General features: G+C 58.3%; 1 protein-coding gene across 2 annotated transcripts in view; it reads right to left on the bottom strand.

Moving 5' to 3' along the window:
- HMCN2 (hemicentin 2) overlaps positions 1-18,005 on the bottom strand; it is a 143,031-nt gene that overhangs the window by 77,479 nt on the left and 47,547 nt on the right. For both annotated transcript variants that reach the window (XM_078436359.2, XM_078436360.2), the window contains exons 16-22: positions 14,638-14,826; positions 14,107-14,202; positions 13,678-13,805; positions 11,888-12,032; positions 8,690-8,802; positions 8,405-8,564; positions 6,686-6,851 (exon numbers count right to left, since the gene is read on the bottom strand). In XM_078436359.2, coding sequence (XP_078292485.2) covers positions 6,686-6,851; positions 8,405-8,564; positions 8,690-8,802; positions 11,888-12,032; positions 13,678-13,805; positions 14,107-14,202; positions 14,638-14,826 — 997 coding nt within the window. The remainder of the gene's footprint in view (positions 1-6,685; positions 6,852-8,404; positions 8,565-8,689; positions 8,803-11,887; positions 12,033-13,677; positions 13,806-14,106; positions 14,203-14,637; positions 14,827-18,005) is intronic.

Genomic DNA, 18,005 nt, shown 5'->3' with positions numbered 1-18,005 from the left:
CACTTGATCTCTCAAAGAGGAGGAAAAACACCGCGCAGATCCTGATTCGTCCCAGCGACGGGTACACGTCTCCCCCGTGTGGCATCGCTTCCCTGACTTTTCGCATCCACAGGTTTTTATATACTTTTTAATTAAATGATATTGACATCCACCAACCAAGGGCCAGGTCCAGTTTGAGGCTGGAACATATATATACACTCCGTCTACACGGTTCCCTCCCTCCCAGGACCTCACTGCAAACCTCAGCGGAGAACATGGGGACGGCGTGGGTCAGCGGCAAGAGGTGTGGGCTGGGAACCGGAGCTCGGGATCCGACATTTGCTTCTGCTACAGACGTGCTGTGCAACCTGAGGCAGGCAGTCAATGTCTCTGAACCCCAATTGCTTCCCATTTGAAGAGGCAGCTGCGGATTCTTTTATTCAGAAGCTGCCTTCTAGTTTTGAAAACTTCAGAGACCATAGAACCCCTCGCTCGCTCTCTCTCCCTCAGCAAGACCTTTAAAGGATAGGAACTGGGAGCTTCTGGGAGAAAAATAATCAGGGCCGCCTGGGTGGCTCAGTCAATGAAGCGTCCGACTCTCGATTTCGGCTCAGGGCACGATCTCGGGGTTCGTGAGTTCGAGCCCCGCGTCGGGCTCTGCGCTGACAGCGTGGAGCCTGCTTGGGATGCTCTCTCTTTCTCTCTCTCTGCTCCTCCCCCACTTGCGTGACCCATTCTCTGTCTCAAAATGAATAAGCTTCAAATAATTAGTAATCATAATAATGAAAGAAATTTCCAGAAGGGGAAAATTCCCCCCGATGAAAGCAGGCATCTTCTCTTTCCTATGACCAGCCCCAGGTCATTTCTCAGAAAGGGAACGCTGTTAGTTTACCACAAAGGAAAAACGGAATGAAGGGAGAATCCATTTTACAGATGGACAAGCTGAGGCCTAGCAGAGGCCAAAGGACCCCATTACCTGCCCCGTGGAGCCTGTGTCTGCTGTCACTGACAGAATGGCCATATCACTGCTTTCCCTCAAGCCCTCTGCGGTTGCCCCGCAAAATCCAAGCATAGCCTCCTGGCCTGTGTGGACCTTACACGGACCACACCCCCGCCCCAACCTCTGACGGACCACCGTTCCTCCTCGAAGGACCGGCTTCGTCTCACTCTCATCCCTTTGCCCGTGCCGCTCTTCCTACCTGGGGCACCCCTCCACCTCCTGTTCACCCAGGTTATACCTGCTCGACCTTCAGTACTTAGACATCACCTCCTCCAGGAAGGCCTCCTGCCTCGATGCCCCAAGTCTGGTAGGTGCAGCCCGTGAACTCCCACGGCTGCCTGTCCTTTCCCCTCCCTGTCGCAGCCCTCTCCACCACACTGGCTTGGGACCCAGCTCTCCCTCCCCTTCCTCAGGCGCTCTGCAGGTCTGGGGGCTGCCGCCTGGGGGTGGGGGCCGGGGAGAGGTGGGAGGAGGCGGGGCGAACACTGCCGCTGCGTGCATGTGGTGTGATCAGTGGGGGCCCCTCCGGCGTGGCCGTGGCCGGAACAGCCAGACGGCTGCCCGAGGCACTGAGATGAGAACCAGGGAATTTCCTGTTTTGTTTTTTTAATTTTTTTTTTTTTAACATTTATTTCTGAGAGACAGAGCACGAGCAGGAGAGGGTCAGAGAGAGAGGGAGACACAGAATCCGAAACAGGCTCCAGGCTCTGAGCTGTCAGCACAGAGCCCGACGCGGGGCTCGAACTCACGGACCGCGAGATCATGACCTGAGCCGAAGTCGGCCGCTCAACCGACTGAGCCACCCAGGCGCCCCGGGAATTTCCTGTTTATGACACGCATCGGGCTCGAGCCTTCACAGATGGCTGCAGCTGCGAGGTTCACACATGGTTCAGGGAAGCCGCCCCTCCTGCCCCGGGAGATGCCCTGCCTCCGGTGACCCGACCCTGGAGCCATTACGGCAGCCATCACACCTGTGATCACCTGTCAAGGTTGACGCTTCTAGAAGGGGAGGGGCCGGGTTCCTGCCCTGTCCCCAGCCCTTAACACAGCCCCTGGCCCACAGTAGGTGCTCGATAAAAATGTGATGGCAAATCTCAGATGTACACACACACACACACACACACACACACATATACACACACACGCGCGTGCACACCCTTTCCCACCTCTGCTCACACTGTGTCCCCCCATGGTCTCAAGGGCACACCCTCCTGCCCTCCAGACCCCCTTCAAGGCAGCACATGCTCCAGCCCCTCCAGGAAGCCCTCCCTGACTCTTGCTCTGCTCTGAGTTGCATGGAGCCCAGCTCAGCCAGCTGCTCGCTCATTCATTCATTCATTCATTCATTCGACAAAGAGCCGCGGGGTTCCGGGTGCGCCGGCTGCCGCAGGGGCAGAGAAAATACTCTCATCTCCAGGCTGCTCAGAGTCTGGGTGGCTTGTCTACACTCAGCCCCTCTGGCCGGGTCCCGTGGTGCCCATCCTGCTGCCCCCGTTTCGGGCGGAACGCGGACTTGACTTTGGACGCTGCGCCCGTGCTGCCAGCCGCCACGGTGCTCTAGAATGTTCGGTTCTGAAACTTACTTCCCCTCACTGTTCTCCAGAATGAGAGCTGCTGGCCATAAGCTAATAAGACCCCTTGCCAGGCCAGGGAGCGGCACAAACGGTGACGATCCACCAAGGTAAAGACCCCACAGGAGGGCACCGGGGCGTCGCCACCACGCCACCGGCTCCCAGTGAGGAGGCAGCTTTTCTCCAGGAGCACCAGAACCCCGCTGGCAGCCCGCTTCTCCACTCGGGGCCAAGTGGGCCCAGAGAGGCGGGTGGGCGCGCCAACCGTCCCGCAGCATCCCGGGGATGCTCCATCCACTCACTGTCCCCTCCCCGCCGGCTTGCCCCCCTCCTCCCCCAGATGCGTCTGGATCGGCCCGGTGGGGGACCCTGGCCCGCTGCCCCCGGAGCTGGAAAGCTGGAGCCCGAGCCAAGAGCACTCACAGCTGTCCCAGCTACACATCAGAACCACAAACAAACACTGTTGCCTCGCAACACGGCCTCGCCCCAGCATCCTGGGGCTGAATCATGGGACCAGAGCCACTAGGAGCCGTCTGGCCACCATCGTCTGCCGTGAGCTCTCCGCCCGGCCCTTTCATTTCTCAGACGGGAAGACTGAGGCCCAGAGCGGGGAAGGGTCTCGCTCACGTTCACTCAACGAGGTGGGGACAAGGCTGGGATGGGATCCCAGGTCTCTTGCCACGTGATGTCACGCACAGCCAGAGCCCCGTCTCTCTCCGAGAGCCTTTTCTCTCTGCCGCCGCTGCGGCGCGGGGCTGGGCACGCGAGATGGCTCGCGAATCCTGCCGACTGCAGTTCTGAATCACGAGCCGGATGGTCTTTTCACAAACAGCAGGCCTCACAGGGTAAGAAGCACCCGATGACCATTCCCACCCCAGGACTCGGTTGTTTGCTTTGGGGACTATACCCCAAGGAAATGACCCAGAAGATAAAGAGAAGCGTTTGTGGGATGATGTCCCAACAGCCCATTTATTACCGCTGAAAGCTGGCAATGGAGCCTATGGCCCCAAACAGAGGAACAGCTTAGCAACCATGAGAGCTGAGCGCCCTGGAATGTTCTTTTGCCCTTTAAACGAAAAGCAAGTGATAAGGGCCAGGATGAATCAAGAAAATGGGTAAATGGGGGCGGGGGGGGGGAATGTCAATGATAAAGGCATAACAGAAGGTGCACTAAGTTTAATTCTAGAAAAGCACCTACATGAACAACTTGGACAGGGTTGTGGACACAGGTGAGTGATTTAGAGTTCAGTGCCATTCGAGCTCGTACCGTTTTCTTTCTGTTAGGACGTACTGACTCAGAGCACAGAGGAGCCCGGAATATTCTCTAGACCCCGCAGAGAGAGCAGCGGCCTGCCTAACGTTGGCCCAGAAGCCTGATGTAAATGCGTCTACGTTTGTAGACTTGTCTGTGTGTGTGTCCCTATGTGTGTGTGTGTCCCTATGTGTGTGTGTGTGTGTCAGGACCCAGCCCTGGGACTCAGAAGGTCAGGATCCCAGTTTTCCACACCTCATGTTCTGTGTCTCCTCCTCAGTGCACTGGGTATGGTGACGCTCCATGCAGCCACCTCCAGGGGGGCCACCCTGACCACAGAGAAATGGAGGGGGCCTCTGAGACTCACCCACATCGTGAGGACCCCCCCCCCCCCACGGAGCTACCAGGAAACTTTGAGGAAACACCAGCATTGGAGCTCTGCTGGCGACCCTAACCACAGCCAAGGCCGAGAGCCCCTGGCCCGCGTCACCCAGGGTCAGGAAAGACGGGCCCAGGGCAACCACAGAGCAAATGCTGGCTTTCATCCTTGAGGACAGAAGGAAGAGGGGAGGGGAGGAGGGAGAAGGAGCGGACAGACAGCAGCTCCCTCCCCGCCCAGCACTGCCACGCTCGGCTCGCTCGGTGCCTGTTTCCAGGGGGTTTTTAAATCTCCATTTTCTGGCCGGAGGATGGTCGTATGACTAAGGGCAGCTGTGCGTCTGCGAGCAAAGCTCAGTTCTGCGGGGGGGAGGTTGTGGGAGCCGCAGGGAGGCCCAAAGAGCCAGGGGGACCCAGAGAGCCTGCGGACGAAGCTGCAATGCAATCGAACTTGCCGAGGTCACTCCCCCTGGCCGGCAAGGGCAACAACAGAAACGTCCATCAACAGGCGGATGGACAGACAGAAGGCGGTCTTTCCACACAAAGGAGCATCATTCAGCCACAAAAGAGAACGAAGCCCTGCTCCGTGCTGCAACATGGATGGGCCTCAAAAACGTGTCGAGTGCAAGGAACCAGACCCCCAAAGCCACATATCACACGATCCCACTTCTACGAAACGTCCAGAATAGGTTAAGTCCCAAAACAGAAAGCAGATGAGGGGTTGACATGGGCCGGAGGGGGGAAGGGGCAGGAATGGAGGCAGCTGCCAACGAGTGTGGGGTTTAGGGGCGGGGTGATGGCATTGTCCTAAACGTGGCTGTGGTATGGCCGCACCCTCCCGAATATCCCCAAACCCGAACTGTCCTGCGTGTGAATCGTATCTCGATAAAGCTTATATATTTTAAACAGTAGGTGAGAATGCGGGGCGCCCGGGGGGCTCAGCCGGTTAAGCATCTGCATCGCGATTTTGGCTCAGGTCATGATCTCCCCGTTCGCGGGATCAAGCCCCGCGTCCGGCTCCTCGCTGCGCGTGGGGCCTGCTGGGGCTTCACCCTTTCTTTCTCTCTTCCCCTCCCCTGCCCGTGCATCTGCTAAACACTGCGCATCCCTCGCTGCATCGCACGAAGTAGTGAGCACTATTTAACCAACATCCGCCGTGCAGGTGAAAAACAGGCCGGGGGGAGCCGGCAGCCACCTGAGGCCACACGACAGCAGCTGGGACCCCCAGCCGGGTGGGATGATCCCCGCCAGGTGGGACGAACTCCGGGGTCTAAGCTCCTCGCCCGGCCCCGCCCCCCCCCACCTTAGATAAACTCCTAACTGAGATAAACTCCCAGAATCTCGTAAATCTCTGGAGAACGCCAGCAAGAAGCGGAGGGGAACAGAACAGGACTCCGGATTCCACAAGCAGCTCCCACAATTTACGGCTCCCGGTTGATCTATTAACACATCACGACAAGGAAGGGCGAACAAGTGAGTGCTGTGTGTTTCCTCGTCTCCGTAACGAGCCATAAAGAAACAAGCACCCGGCCGGCCGTCGCCTCCGCACAGGAGTTAACACCAGGCTTTGTGGGGAGAGCGGTAGGCTCCCCCGGCCTCCCACCCCCGGTTCCCAGGACACATGCAGCTGCGGGGACACCGACAGGGCGTGGGGGTGGGGGCACTGCAGACCCTGCCCAGGCCCGGGACCCCGGCCGCCTTCAGGGGTGCGGGCTCCACGGTTTGGAAGGGCTCACCCAACAGATGTTCTGAGATGCACAGACACACGTGTGGGTGTTAGGGGGGTGGGGGGGGGGGTTGCGGTGAGACCTTCTGGGTCTGGAACTTCTCAAAGACCTTGCCAGGACTGATGTCACTGGCCGGAGCCTCCCCCGCCCTGGGCTCAAAAGTCAAGAGCCCCGGGAGTCTCGAGACCCTTCTTGTCTGGAACCACCGTCTCCCACAGCCCTGCCTGGGGTGGGGGGGGGGGGGGGTACAGCCTCCCTCTGTGCCCAATCCCGGCATCCCTGATGGTGGGAGAGAAGCTGAGTCAGAGAGCCCGGCCACCAGACATCTGGTCTGAGGAGCAGACGGGGACGTTGCACGTGACAACGTTGGGGCGCCGTCCAACTGGGGGGTGGCTCTTTCCTAGCTGGGTGACCACAAGCAGTCCACCCCCACCCCCCCCTCGCTGAGCCTCAGTCAGCTCGGACAACAAGGGCTGCCGCACAGATTTGAAAGGAGATTCCGCACGTAGCACCCAGCGGCCGGTGCACGAGGCTCCGGGCACGTGAACTTCCGAAGGGTCTCACCCTGGCCACCTGTGCTCTCTCTCTCAGGGGTCCCCTGACAGGCTTCAGGGGGCCCGTGGACAAAAGTGCTACGTGTGAAGTCGAATCCGCGCCCGACCCTGGGAGAGTCCACAGGGTCCCAGACACTGGCCGGGCCGCTGGCCACCTCGAGGCCAGTTTCCTCAAACCCCAAGCTCCGCCCATCTCCAGGACCAAGGGCATCGGATCGGGTTACCTGTCGGTGACGGAGGGCACAGGGTGGAGGTCCTTGGTCCAGGTGACGAGTGGGGGTGGGGAGCCCTGGGCCTCGCAGTCCAGGGTCACCTCATCTCCAGCCTTGGCCGTGACTCTCAGAGGCTCATCTGCATCACGTGACCCATTCCCACGGATCCTGGGCTTAGCTGTGGGCGGAAGCACACGGGGACTGTGAGACGGACAGGGGTGCAGAAAGTGGGTGGGCTCGGCCCTAAGGAGAGAGTGGGGGTGTGGGGGAGGCCCCAGACCCCATGGCCCCCCCAGTCCCGGCCTCCACCTCTCCACCAGCACCCTCCCTCTGGAAGCTCGGCTTGCTTTGATGACCCTGACATGCTCACTCCTGCCCCAATGTCTACTCCCCTCTAGCTAGCTTCTCCTCCCCCGGCTGTCCCTTCCCCGGGGACATTCCGGCAGGTTCTGTCCTCGTCTTCTCTGTCCCCCCTTCTCCCCCAGGGGTCACCCCGGTCATTCTCAGGATATCAACCACCGGATGATGCACAACGTCCCTCTGGCCTTCTCAAACTCCGATCGGGGGTTTATACCAATCCGTGCACATCACCTCTTTCTCGTATCAAGTTCAAGGCTCCTAATGACAGAGCTTACCCCGTCCCCCTCCTCCCTTATGCCCCCCTACATTTCTAGCCAGCTGCTCATACACTGATATACCAGGACATGTCTCAGCAATAATAATTAAGCTAGATGGGGCGCCCGGGTGGCTCAGTCTGTTAAGCGTCTGACTGTGGTTCGGGTCACCATCTCACGGTTTGTGAGTTCAAGCCCCGCGTCGGGCTCTGTGCTGACGGCTCGGAGCCTGGAGCCTGTTTCAGATTCTGTGTCTCCCTCTCTCTCTGCCCCTCCCCTGCTCATGATCTGTCTCTCTCTGTCTCACATAAGACCTCACGCATTCCCTTATACATTCATTTAGAGAGAAAATCTCCCCCTAAAAAAAATTTTTTTTTTGTGGTATAAAAATACTGGTTGTAAGAGTATGTCTAGAAAAACTTGGCTGTGCATTTGGTCCTTCATTCCAGGTGGTTCCTGAGTGCCCAGCTCTGTGTGGATTTGGGGAAGGAGCAGCAAAGGAGACAGAGCCTGCCCCCGTCCTCCCGGCATTAGGGGCCACAGGGAACACTGCTACCGAACAACTCAACACACAATTAACTATCTAATCATAGTTACAAAGGGGACATTCCAGAGAGTCTACAGCAAAGCGACTTGACTCAGTCTGAGGAGTCAGAGAGCAGATACCTGACCAATGGGAGAAGTCAGCTGGCCCAGGAGGGGGAAGGGGAATCCAAAGAAGGAACTGTTCGTTCAAAGGTCCTGAGGCAGGAAGGCCCATTTAAGAAACTGAATGGAGGCCAGAGGGTCTGGGGCACAGACTCAGGGACAGTGGCGGGCAAGGGGGCTGCCCAGGTGGCAGGGGTCCAGTGTAGGGCCTGTGTTTTTCCGAGGCTTGTTAACGTGATGGCTTCCCACCCTCCGCTCACAGAGGGCTGAACTGGACCCACTCTTAGAGCATGTGCACACTGCTGAGGACAGTGAGCTGGAGGAGGGCAGCTTTGGTCCATGTGCCCTTCAGATGGGAAGAATTTCGAGGCAGGGGACAAGGAAGGTCCAGGTAAGGTCAGCTCGTCCATGCCCCTACCTCCATGCCTGCCAAGCCCCTCTCCCAGGACAGGGGGTGGCCACCACTCACTGTTGACAGAAAGCCGCATCTCCTGGCTGGAGAAGCCCACAGCGTTGGTGGCCGTGCAGACATAGGCTCCTGCATCCCGGGCAGATGGCCGGGCGATGACCAGGGTGCCATCCTTGCTCACGTTGTAGTGGGGACCCGTGGAGGCCAGGGCATTGGTTTCCTGCAGGAGAGTTGGGGGTGACGTCAGCAAAGCCCACACCGCATGGCGATTTGCATAATCCCCCCACCCCATGATGCACTGGGCCCACCCCTCTGGGTACCCTTACCATAAGAGGCTCCTCCTACCTTGGTCCAGGTGATGGCAGGGGTGGGGACCCCCGAGGCCATGCAGGGGAGGGAGGCTGGAACCCCTTCATTGGTGACATGGTGGGTGGCCACGGGCTGGATTCTAGGGGGCACTTTCCAAAACAAACCAATTTTTTAAATTGAAAACAATCCAAATATCTATCAACTGGAGGACAGAAAAACAAAATGTGGGGTGTACGTAGAAAATATTATTCATCAGTAGGGGCGCCTGGGTGGCTCAGCTGGTTGGACATCCGACTTCAGTTCAGGTCATGATCTCACAGTTGGTGGGTTTGAGCACCACATTGGGCTTGGCGCTGGCAGCCCAGAGCCTGCTTTGGATTCTCTCTCTCTCTCTCTCTCTGCCCCTCCCTCACTTGCGTGCTCTGTCTCTCAAAAATAAACATTAAAAAAAAAAATCTTTAAAAAGGAGTAAAAGTCTGGGACTCCTGGGTGGCTCAGTTGGTTGAGCGTCTGACTCTCGATTTTGGCTCAGGTCATGATCCCAGGATCATGGGATCGAGCCCCACATCGGGCTCCAGGCTGAGTGTGGAGCCTGCTTGGGATTTTCTCTCCCACCCTCTGCCCCCGCTCCCTCGCTCCGAAATAAAAAACAAACAACATAAAAAATTAAAAATAAATAAATAAAAAGGAGTCAGAGTGTGATACATACTATAACACGGATGGACCCTGAAAACATTACGCGAAATGCAATTAACCAGACACAGAAGAACAAATGCTGTGTGATTCCACTTACACGACGTCTCTAGAACAGGCGATTTCTGAGCCACAGGGCAGAATGGTGGTTGCCAGGGGCTGGGCAAGAGGGAAATGGGGAGCTGGTGTTCAGTGGGGCAGAGGGCTTCACGTTGAGATGATGAAAAAATTCTGGGGACAGACAGTAGTGATGGCCGCCCTACGAACATGCTTAAACTGGAGGCTTTGACATGGTTAAAATGGTAAGTTTTATGTATATTTTATCAGAATTTAAGAAACGAACAAAAAAACTATTTCCACAAAAGGACACAAGGGGCATGGTGCGACGGCCACCACCTTTATGAATTCACGCCCCGGACAGAGGGCCGCCTGTGCCCGGGGCCAGCTGTGCCCTTTCTTTGCTCGGGGACTTTGGGTAAACCACTTAATCTTTTGGTACCCAGATTCCTTCATCAGCAAAACAGCTCATTAACCCCAATTCCCTGCCTGCCCACTCTCCAGGGATGGACAGATGAGAAATGGCAGAAAATAGTATTCACAGAACACAGTGAACTGGAAACAAGTGCCAAATCCATTCTGGGCGCCGTCCAGATGTGCAGGGGTGGGGAGAGACCGGGCTTGGACAAGCCTGGGAGGGGAAGCCAGAAGCCAAGGGCTCTGCCAGTAACACTGAGACCCACCCGTTAGGGAGGAAAATGCCCTTCTAGATCCTCCCAGGTGGCCCAAGCCCGCCAGGCGATTACTACTGTTGAATTGGAAATGAAGGGAGCCAAGAGGACGAGCTTGGTCGCGTCCAGCACCAGCCCCACGGACGGACGAGGCGCCTGAGATCCTGCGGAGTTACTCGCCTCTCCGGGCCTCGGCGTAACGTCAGAACGGGGAGTCTTTTAAACCCCACGTCTCGGGTAGTTATGAAAATTCAGCGGAACCCACACAGAACCTGGCAGAGGTGTGGCCCGGGGCACACGCCCAGGCTTTGATCACTACTACTCGTTGGGGTGACGTGGAGGCAAGACAGCGCTCTAGACCCTGCCTCCTTCTGAACTTTGGTTTTCCTCTAGAAAATGGGAACAGTGTGTTCTTCCCGCTCACTCTTGGGGGGTTTTATAAAACAAATGGGAGGAAAAAAAAAAAAAGGAGGATTATTATTAACATACTTGGTAAATGACAAAATGTAGCCAAACTTAGTTTAAGCCTCTCGTCTTAGGTTCCAAGGAAGGGTCGTGGGGCGCCTGGGGGGGGGCTCAGTCGGTTGAGCGTCTGACTTGGGCTCGGGTCATGATCTCACGGTTCATAAGTTCGGGGGCCCCACATCTGCTGTCAGCACCGGCTCGGATCCTCTGTCTCCCCATCTCTCTCTACCCCTCCCCCACTCTCTCTCGAGCACGCTCTCTCTCTCTCTCTCTCTCTCAAAAATAAGCAAACATTAAAAAAAAAAAAGGAACGGTGGCACCTGGATGGGTGGGTAAAGGGAACAGGGACTCTCCAGCACTGTGCGTGGCAGCGTTAATTGGGTAAAATACACTAAAAGCCCTAAAAATGGGCAGTCTCTGTCAGTCAAAACTCAATTCTACATTAATGGGTTTATCCTAAGGAAGGGATGGGGCGTGTGGGCAAAGGTAGAGCGCAAACCGTCCCCCCCCAGGGTGTTCGGGCTGGTGAGAAGGCGGACGTGAGGGGGCAGGTGAGCTGCTCACGGCTCATCCAAACAGAGGACACATCGTCTTCAACTGAGCCCTCTATTTATTCGCAGGATACGATCATAAGATCATAATCTATCGTCAAAACAAACACCCAGGTTGCAAGACACTAATACGCTGTGGTCCCGGTCTCATTTTTAAACATTTCTGTGTATGTGTATATAAAGAATCCATAGATAGATGGATACAAATATAGACCTATAAAGAATTTATATATAACGTACAAGTTACTTACATACAATGTACACAAAGCTATATACAATTTATGTCACATGTAACTCATGACATATACAGTGTGTAAGCTCACATGTCGGGGAGGGGCAGACCGAGAGGGGGAGAGAATCCCAAGCAGGGTCTGGCCATCACCACGGAGCCCGACGCGGGGCTCAGTCCCACAGACTGCGAGATCACGAGCCAAAATCGAGAGTCAGACGCTCAACCAAGCCACCCGGGCGCCCCTATTTGTGCATTTTTTTAAAATAACTTTTTTTGATGTTTGTTTATTCTGGGGAGATGGAGAGACGGAGTGGGGGAGGGGCAGAGAGCGAGAGGGAGACACAGAATCCGAAGCGGGCTCCAGGCTCCGAGCGGTCAGCACCGAGCCCGATGCGGGACCCGAACCCACAAACCGTGAGATCGTGGGCCAAAGTCAGACACTCAACCGACTGAGCCACCCAGGCGCCCCGATTTTTTAAACACAGGTGTTGCAGATCAAGTTCTCCTCATGCGTCCTCCCCACCCCGTCACATCCCTCACCCCTACCCTGCACCCCAGGACTCACCCTGGACAACCAACTCCACATCCCTGTGCTGAGAGCCAGCCGTGTTGGTGAGCACACAGCTGTACCTCCCCGCGTCCTCCTGCAGCGCCCGGTCCAGGTGGAGGCTGCCATCTGCTCGGACCGAATGCCGGCTGCCAGGTGGGAGCTGGGGAGGGTGAGGAAGCCCCAGCTTGAACCGCAGCCCCACGCGGCGCCCGCTGAGAGAGAGAACGCTCTGGAAACCACACTGCCCACCAGGCCAGTGGGGAGCAAGCCGGACCGAGGGGTCGGGGGTTTGGAGAACTCTCTCCCCTTCCCTGAGATTCCTCCACCCCCGCAGACCCTCGGGGCTAGGTGACCTTGACCCCGGGCACACCTCGGACCCCACTCTCCCATGACCAGCCGGACCAGTGGGCCGGGGGGAGCCTCTCCCAAGAGTACAGGGCTGGGGCCAGAGCCTTTACTGAGTAGGGGCTGGGGCTCCAAGGTAGGGACAGAGAGTAGGGACAAATTCCTGCAGGGAGAGAACAGAGCCACAGGAGCAGAACAGAGGTGTGGCCACATCAGACGTGGTCCCAGGGAAAGAAGCAGAGACAGTGGCTCCTGGTGGCTGCCCAGATCTGTCCCCATGGGGACCAGGGAGAGCTGCTCCAGAAGGGCGCCCGGGGCGACCTTCATAAAGATGTCTAACCAGTCTTTCTTTGGTGAGGGGTCCTTTTAAAACCTTTCCACCACCAGGCCTCACTCAGCCCACTTTCGGCATCCTTGTCCCTGTCCCGTGAGCCTGGCTGCACACATGGGACTCGGCTCTAGGAGCTGCCCCTGTGCCCTCTTGGTACCAGGCCCCCTTGGGCCGAGCAAGCTTGAGGGGGTTTCTGCTTGTGGCACTGGGCAGCCCTCCGGGCACGCGCCCTTCCTGTGTGGCCACGGAGCTGAAACAGACCCCACATCTCCAGCCGCTCGCTGGCCTGGCATCGACAAGGCCCAGGGCCCTCTTTCTGCAACCCGAGCATCAGATTCTACTCAGGAAGCCTCCCTCAAGGGCACAAGGTCCCCAATATGTCTGAGGACAGGGCCCGGGAATTGAGGAAAGGGGAGGGGTAAAGAAGGAGTGGCCAGGGGCGCCTGGGTGGCTCAGTGGGCTAAGCATCTGACTTCAGCTCAGGTCATGATCTCGCTGTTCCTGAGTTCGAGCCCCGCGTCGGGCTCTGTGCTGACAGCTCAGAGCCTGGAGCTGCTTCGGATTCTGTGTCTCCCTCTCCGTTCCTCCTCTGCTTGCTCTCTCTCTCTCTCTCTCTCTCTCTCTCAAAAATAAATAAACATGTAAAAAAAATTTTTTTAAAAACTGTTAAAAAGAAAAGGAGTGGCCACGAGAGGAGAAATAGAAAAAATAAAATAAAGAAAACCGAATCCATATGAGTGGATAAAGCAGCTATCACGTACCCAGCTACGTAGTCAGGGCGGATGTTGAACTGCACATCCGGTCAGAATGGGAGGCAGAAAGCACTGTCTCTGTGCCCCCTAAATTCCTGCCCCCCAGCCTCAGCACTAATGGAGCGTAAGATTCTCCTGCGGCTCTCGGGGGGTGGGGACCAGCAGCCACAGAAACCTTGGCAGGACTTGGGAGGGTGACGGATGCTATCAGCACATTTACCAGAGAAGTTTCTGGAAAGAGGCAGGCAAGAGAGGGAGCAAGGAAGAGCACGTTCCAAATCAAGCAAGTAGCAAAGTGGAGGCAGAGGGAGGAATGTGACAGTCCCCTCCGCCCCCAGGCACCACTGCGGGTGCCTGCACCCAGAGAGCTCGCTCACCGGCAGCCCGGCCTTGAGCCAGCGTCGCTCCGGGAGGGGCCTCCCCGCCAGGATGATGCAGGGCAGGGACACCGGCTGCCTCTCCAGCACCCGGACAGTGGAGGCGCTGCTTGCGATCTGTGGTGGGGCTGTGGGGAGGGGAGACGGTATGGGTCACATTAGATTCCCGCGGGTGGCCGTCGCGGGGACAGAGACCCCACTGCCCCCCGCTCCTCCCCAGGGAACCAGTGGATAGGGGATCCTCGAGGGTCAAAGGGCACACTTCCCGGGGCACGTTACCCAGGAAGCAGGGATCCAGATCTGCTCTTGGAGAGCCTGGCACGGCCACACCCGTCCCAAAAGATGGGCCGCCATAGTGAGGGGGCCTCCCTGGGGGTGCCCGGCCTCCCCACCAAACCCTCCCCCCCGCCCCCAGATCCACCAGCGAACCGTGTCCGGTCACGACGAGCCGGGCCTCTGCCCGGACCTTCCCAAACACATTTTGAGCTTCACAGAGATACAGGGCCTGGTCTTCGGGGGCCACACCTGAGGGACGGAAAGAGGCCGGCCTGACTGCCGGGACCCGCCACCGCTCCGGCCCCCCAGGTGCAGGCAGCCCACGGCACAGCCCGGCCCTGCAGGGGTGAGGGAGGAGGGCTGGGGGGAGGCAGCCAGGCCTTGGGAGGGCATTCGTGGTCAACCCAGTGCCCGGGATCCGACCCGCGCGACAAGCCCTCAGGCCGGCCCGTTATTAAACCCAGGCGGTAGGTTTTGTCGTTGTCATGGCTGTGGGGGGCTCAGAGCAGCAGGGCGACTTGGTCAGAGGCAGCCAGCCAGGACACGAGCCCGCGTCGGCCTCACCCGTGGCCAATGCCAGGCATCAACGTTCTGCTCCGAGCCACCCGGCCTGGGGAGGCACTCGGCGTGTCAGAAGCCATCCTGTCTCCCCCGCCCATCCTCCCCCCGGCCCCTGTCTCTTACTTTCAAAGAACAGCACTCCCGAATCAGGCTGCCCCGTCCTGCCACCCCGCCTGGGCCCCAGCGGCTGGCCATCTCCACGGCGCCAGGTGACGAGCGGGGGCGGGCGGCCCATGGCCCGGCACGCCAGGAGGGCACTCCTCCCCAGCTCCACAGTGACATCCCGGGGCAGCTCCATCAGCTGGGGCGCATCTGCAGGGAGGTGACCGGTCAGCCATGCCCGGTGGCTGAACCCCACGTGCCCCTCCAGAGGACTGATCCCGCCGCCTGCCCCCCTCCCCTGGCTGGGAGGTTCCCTTTCTCCCGGCCTCGCCCTCGTGAACCTGGGGCTGACTCATCTCCAGGGCTCTAGGGCCAACCTGAGCTTGGAAGGATCCGGCCCTGAAGAGGGGTTAGGGATGAGGCAGAGGGAGCAGCCTTTGGCAGGAGGAAGCTACCGCCGCGCCTCACGCCCCTGCACGGGGTCACGGGAGCCCCGCTGTGCCTGGCCGTGCAGGGGGGCGGGGGCAACTGGCCTGCTCCTGAGGCGACACCTCCTGGGAAGCCCACCTCTGAGGGGCTGCAAATCAAGTTCCAGCCACAGGAGCCCCGCGCCTTGGAGACCCTCCCCTCCCTCGCCCTCCTCCTGGACCTCTTGCACCTGAACTTGGGCAACCATTTCCCGACCCCCAAAGAGCCCACTCTGTGGGGAGATTACGGGCCACCTTGACTCTCTTCTCCACATCTCTGTTTGCCAAAATTTTTGCAATGAGTATATGAAACGCCACCACAAAATGAAAACATGCTTATTATTAATCAGGTGACTTTATACTTCAACATTAATCATGACCCCAGGGCAACAGTCCTCGACGAGGACTCACCTGGGTCAAACAACTCCAACAATACGCAAGAATCTACTTCCCCCCCCCAATCTTTTGCTCCCCACGCCCCCAAGCTCATGCCCTTCCCCAGGGCCACCACTGTTAATAGCTCGTAGCGTTTCTGCTAAACTTTTTTCTAAGCGTTGTCTGACGTTTATCATCAGGAGAAAATTAAGTGATTTCCCCAAACAGAAACTCGTGATCCTTTCTGCCCTTCCGTAGGCCAGGAGTGAGTCCAACTCCAGATGGGTCCAGGCCCCGTGCCCCGCAGCTAACGGGCACTGTCCTCCGGTCCCCGTCCCCAGACCCATGACCAGGAAGCCTTTTTTTTTTTTTCCCTTTTTTTCTTTTCTTTTTTTAGCCTGTAGCATCCAGCACCATGGAAACCCCTCCACCTCTTTGTTCTGTCCGCCTCCCTCCAGAAATCACCCCCATTTCCATCCAAATCATGACATCAAATTTCCCTCCTGGCCCAGGGATTAGGGAAGTTCCAAGGAGATATAAACACAAGTTGGAAAATTACTGCAAGGAGGACCCAACGGTCTTGGACCCAACCTCAGACGCCAGCCGCACGCCTCTCTTTCTTGTTGGGCCCTGGCCAGAATCCCAGAAAGCCTCTGCTCCGGGCTTGCCTCAGACAGGGTCACTGGTCCAGCAGAGCCCTGGCCCCTGGGCAGAGGTGAGCCTCAGCTCCGGGACAGGCACTCCCAGAACCTGCCTTCGCCGGCCCTGCCCAGCCGCACCTGCTTCTTGACCCCTCCCTCCTTAGTCCCCAAACAGCCCAGCTTGGTCTCCCGACTCTGGGACATTACAAAACACACTCTCGTCCCCATTCTCCTCCCAGACCTGAACTTCCCCCTGGAAAGGGACAACCGACTTACGATCGTCAGCAAATGATATGCACAGAGCATAGCATCTGGAGCACCTATGAAGCGACAGGCACGGTGACGGTGCTTTTAGAAACACCAGTTTCATCAACGGCCCTAACAAGCTCCTGGAGTGGATGCCATCACAACCCTACTTTACAGATGAGGACGCTGAGGGTCAGGGAGATGAAGGAAACTGGCAAAGGGCACAGGTCCAAGCCGATGGAAGAGGCGGGATCGGAGCTTAGGTCTGGCTGCGGCTGAGGCCCAGGCTCTCACCCACCGCACCCCTGCGTCCCCCTGGGTCCTCGGGAGCAACTTGGCCGCTTGCTCCGGCCAGAGCCGCACCCGTCTCTTCTGTCCTTTCTTTGGGGTGAATCCCAAAGCAGCCAAATCCCGACTCAGATCCTGCCCGGAAAAACTCTGACTCAGCCTCGGGCACAGCCACACCCCCCTCACCCCGTTCCTCACTGGAGCCCCCAAATAAGGCAGGACCCCAGAATCCTCGTACGCCCGGGCTGGAGGTCCTTTGGTCACCTCCTCTGCACATGGGAAACTGAGGCCCGGAGCAGGGGCAGGGCCGGCCCTGAGTCCTGCAGCATGTCGGTGGGGGCTGGGCTCCCAACCCAGTGCTCTTCCCAGGGCCTCATCAGAGGCTCAGCCACCTCTGCTTCCAGGCCCCCTCCCCACAGACTCCCAGGTGACCCCTGCGGTAACCCAGGGAGGGACCGTAAACTGGCTCCCCCGACTGCCAGAGGGATGGCCCCTTCTGCCTTGGCCTCAGGCGGGCTTTGGGGCAGGAGCTGCAAATGCCCAGAGACCATTAGGCACTGCAGCCCCACCAGGCTCCCTGGAGACGCAGCGTGTGTCTGTGGGGGCGCGGTGCCGGGTGGGGAACCTAGAATACCCAGGAAGAGAGGACAGCCCCACTGAAGGATGCCAGCCAGCAGCCTGGGTTGGGGGGAAAGGACAGGAGGGTCTAGCCACCCTGAGGGCCACCTCCCCCTTCTCCCTGCTTCCCCTCCTCTGCAGAAGGGCTGAGGGGTTTGGTTAACTTGGCCCGGCAGGGCCACTCCCCACCTCCAGGAGGTTTTCGGGGGGAAAGGTCCCCATGGATTCTAACGGCAAAGTGACCACGGCAGAGGTGATGACTTCCCTTCCTCCTACTCGGCCACCAGGGCAGGGGGCACCGGCCTAAAGGCCCAAAGCCTGTGCTGGGCCCTTGCACTGCCTCTGCCCCAGTGGGCATCGTGGATGAACCCCTTCAGCACTTGGGGCCTCAGTTTCCCCATGCAGAAGGAGGTAACTATTTTTATTCTGGCTCCAATACCTTAAAGTTCCACGGTTCTTTATCATTGTGCGCAGACCCAGCGTTCCCCCCACCCCCGTCCCCTGTGCCATCCCCCTGCCCTAGTTTCCGTGGCTCAGAGCCCTGCAGCAGGGCTGGTGAGGATGAGCCAGCTCAGGAAGGAGAGCTCCAGTCTGTCTTGACTTTGGCCACGAGTAGGCAGAGGGTCTTAGGTCCAATGGCTACACAGCAGGGCAAGGTGGGCAACAGGAGAGGCCGGCCTCGGGCCCTGCCCTGCGTTCAGAGGGAATGCCGGGGTGTCTGTGGCTGGGGGGGATGGGCTCCACAGCCCCCTCC

This window comes from Panthera onca, chromosome D4, assembly GCF_046562875.1.
Source record: "Panthera onca isolate mPanOnc1 chromosome D4, mPanOnc1 haplotype 2, whole genome shotgun sequence".
In the NCBI taxonomy this organism is placed as follows: domain Eukaryota; kingdom Metazoa; phylum Chordata; class Mammalia; order Carnivora; family Felidae; genus Panthera; species Panthera onca.
This window is presented reverse-complemented; position numbering and strand designations above follow the sequence as displayed.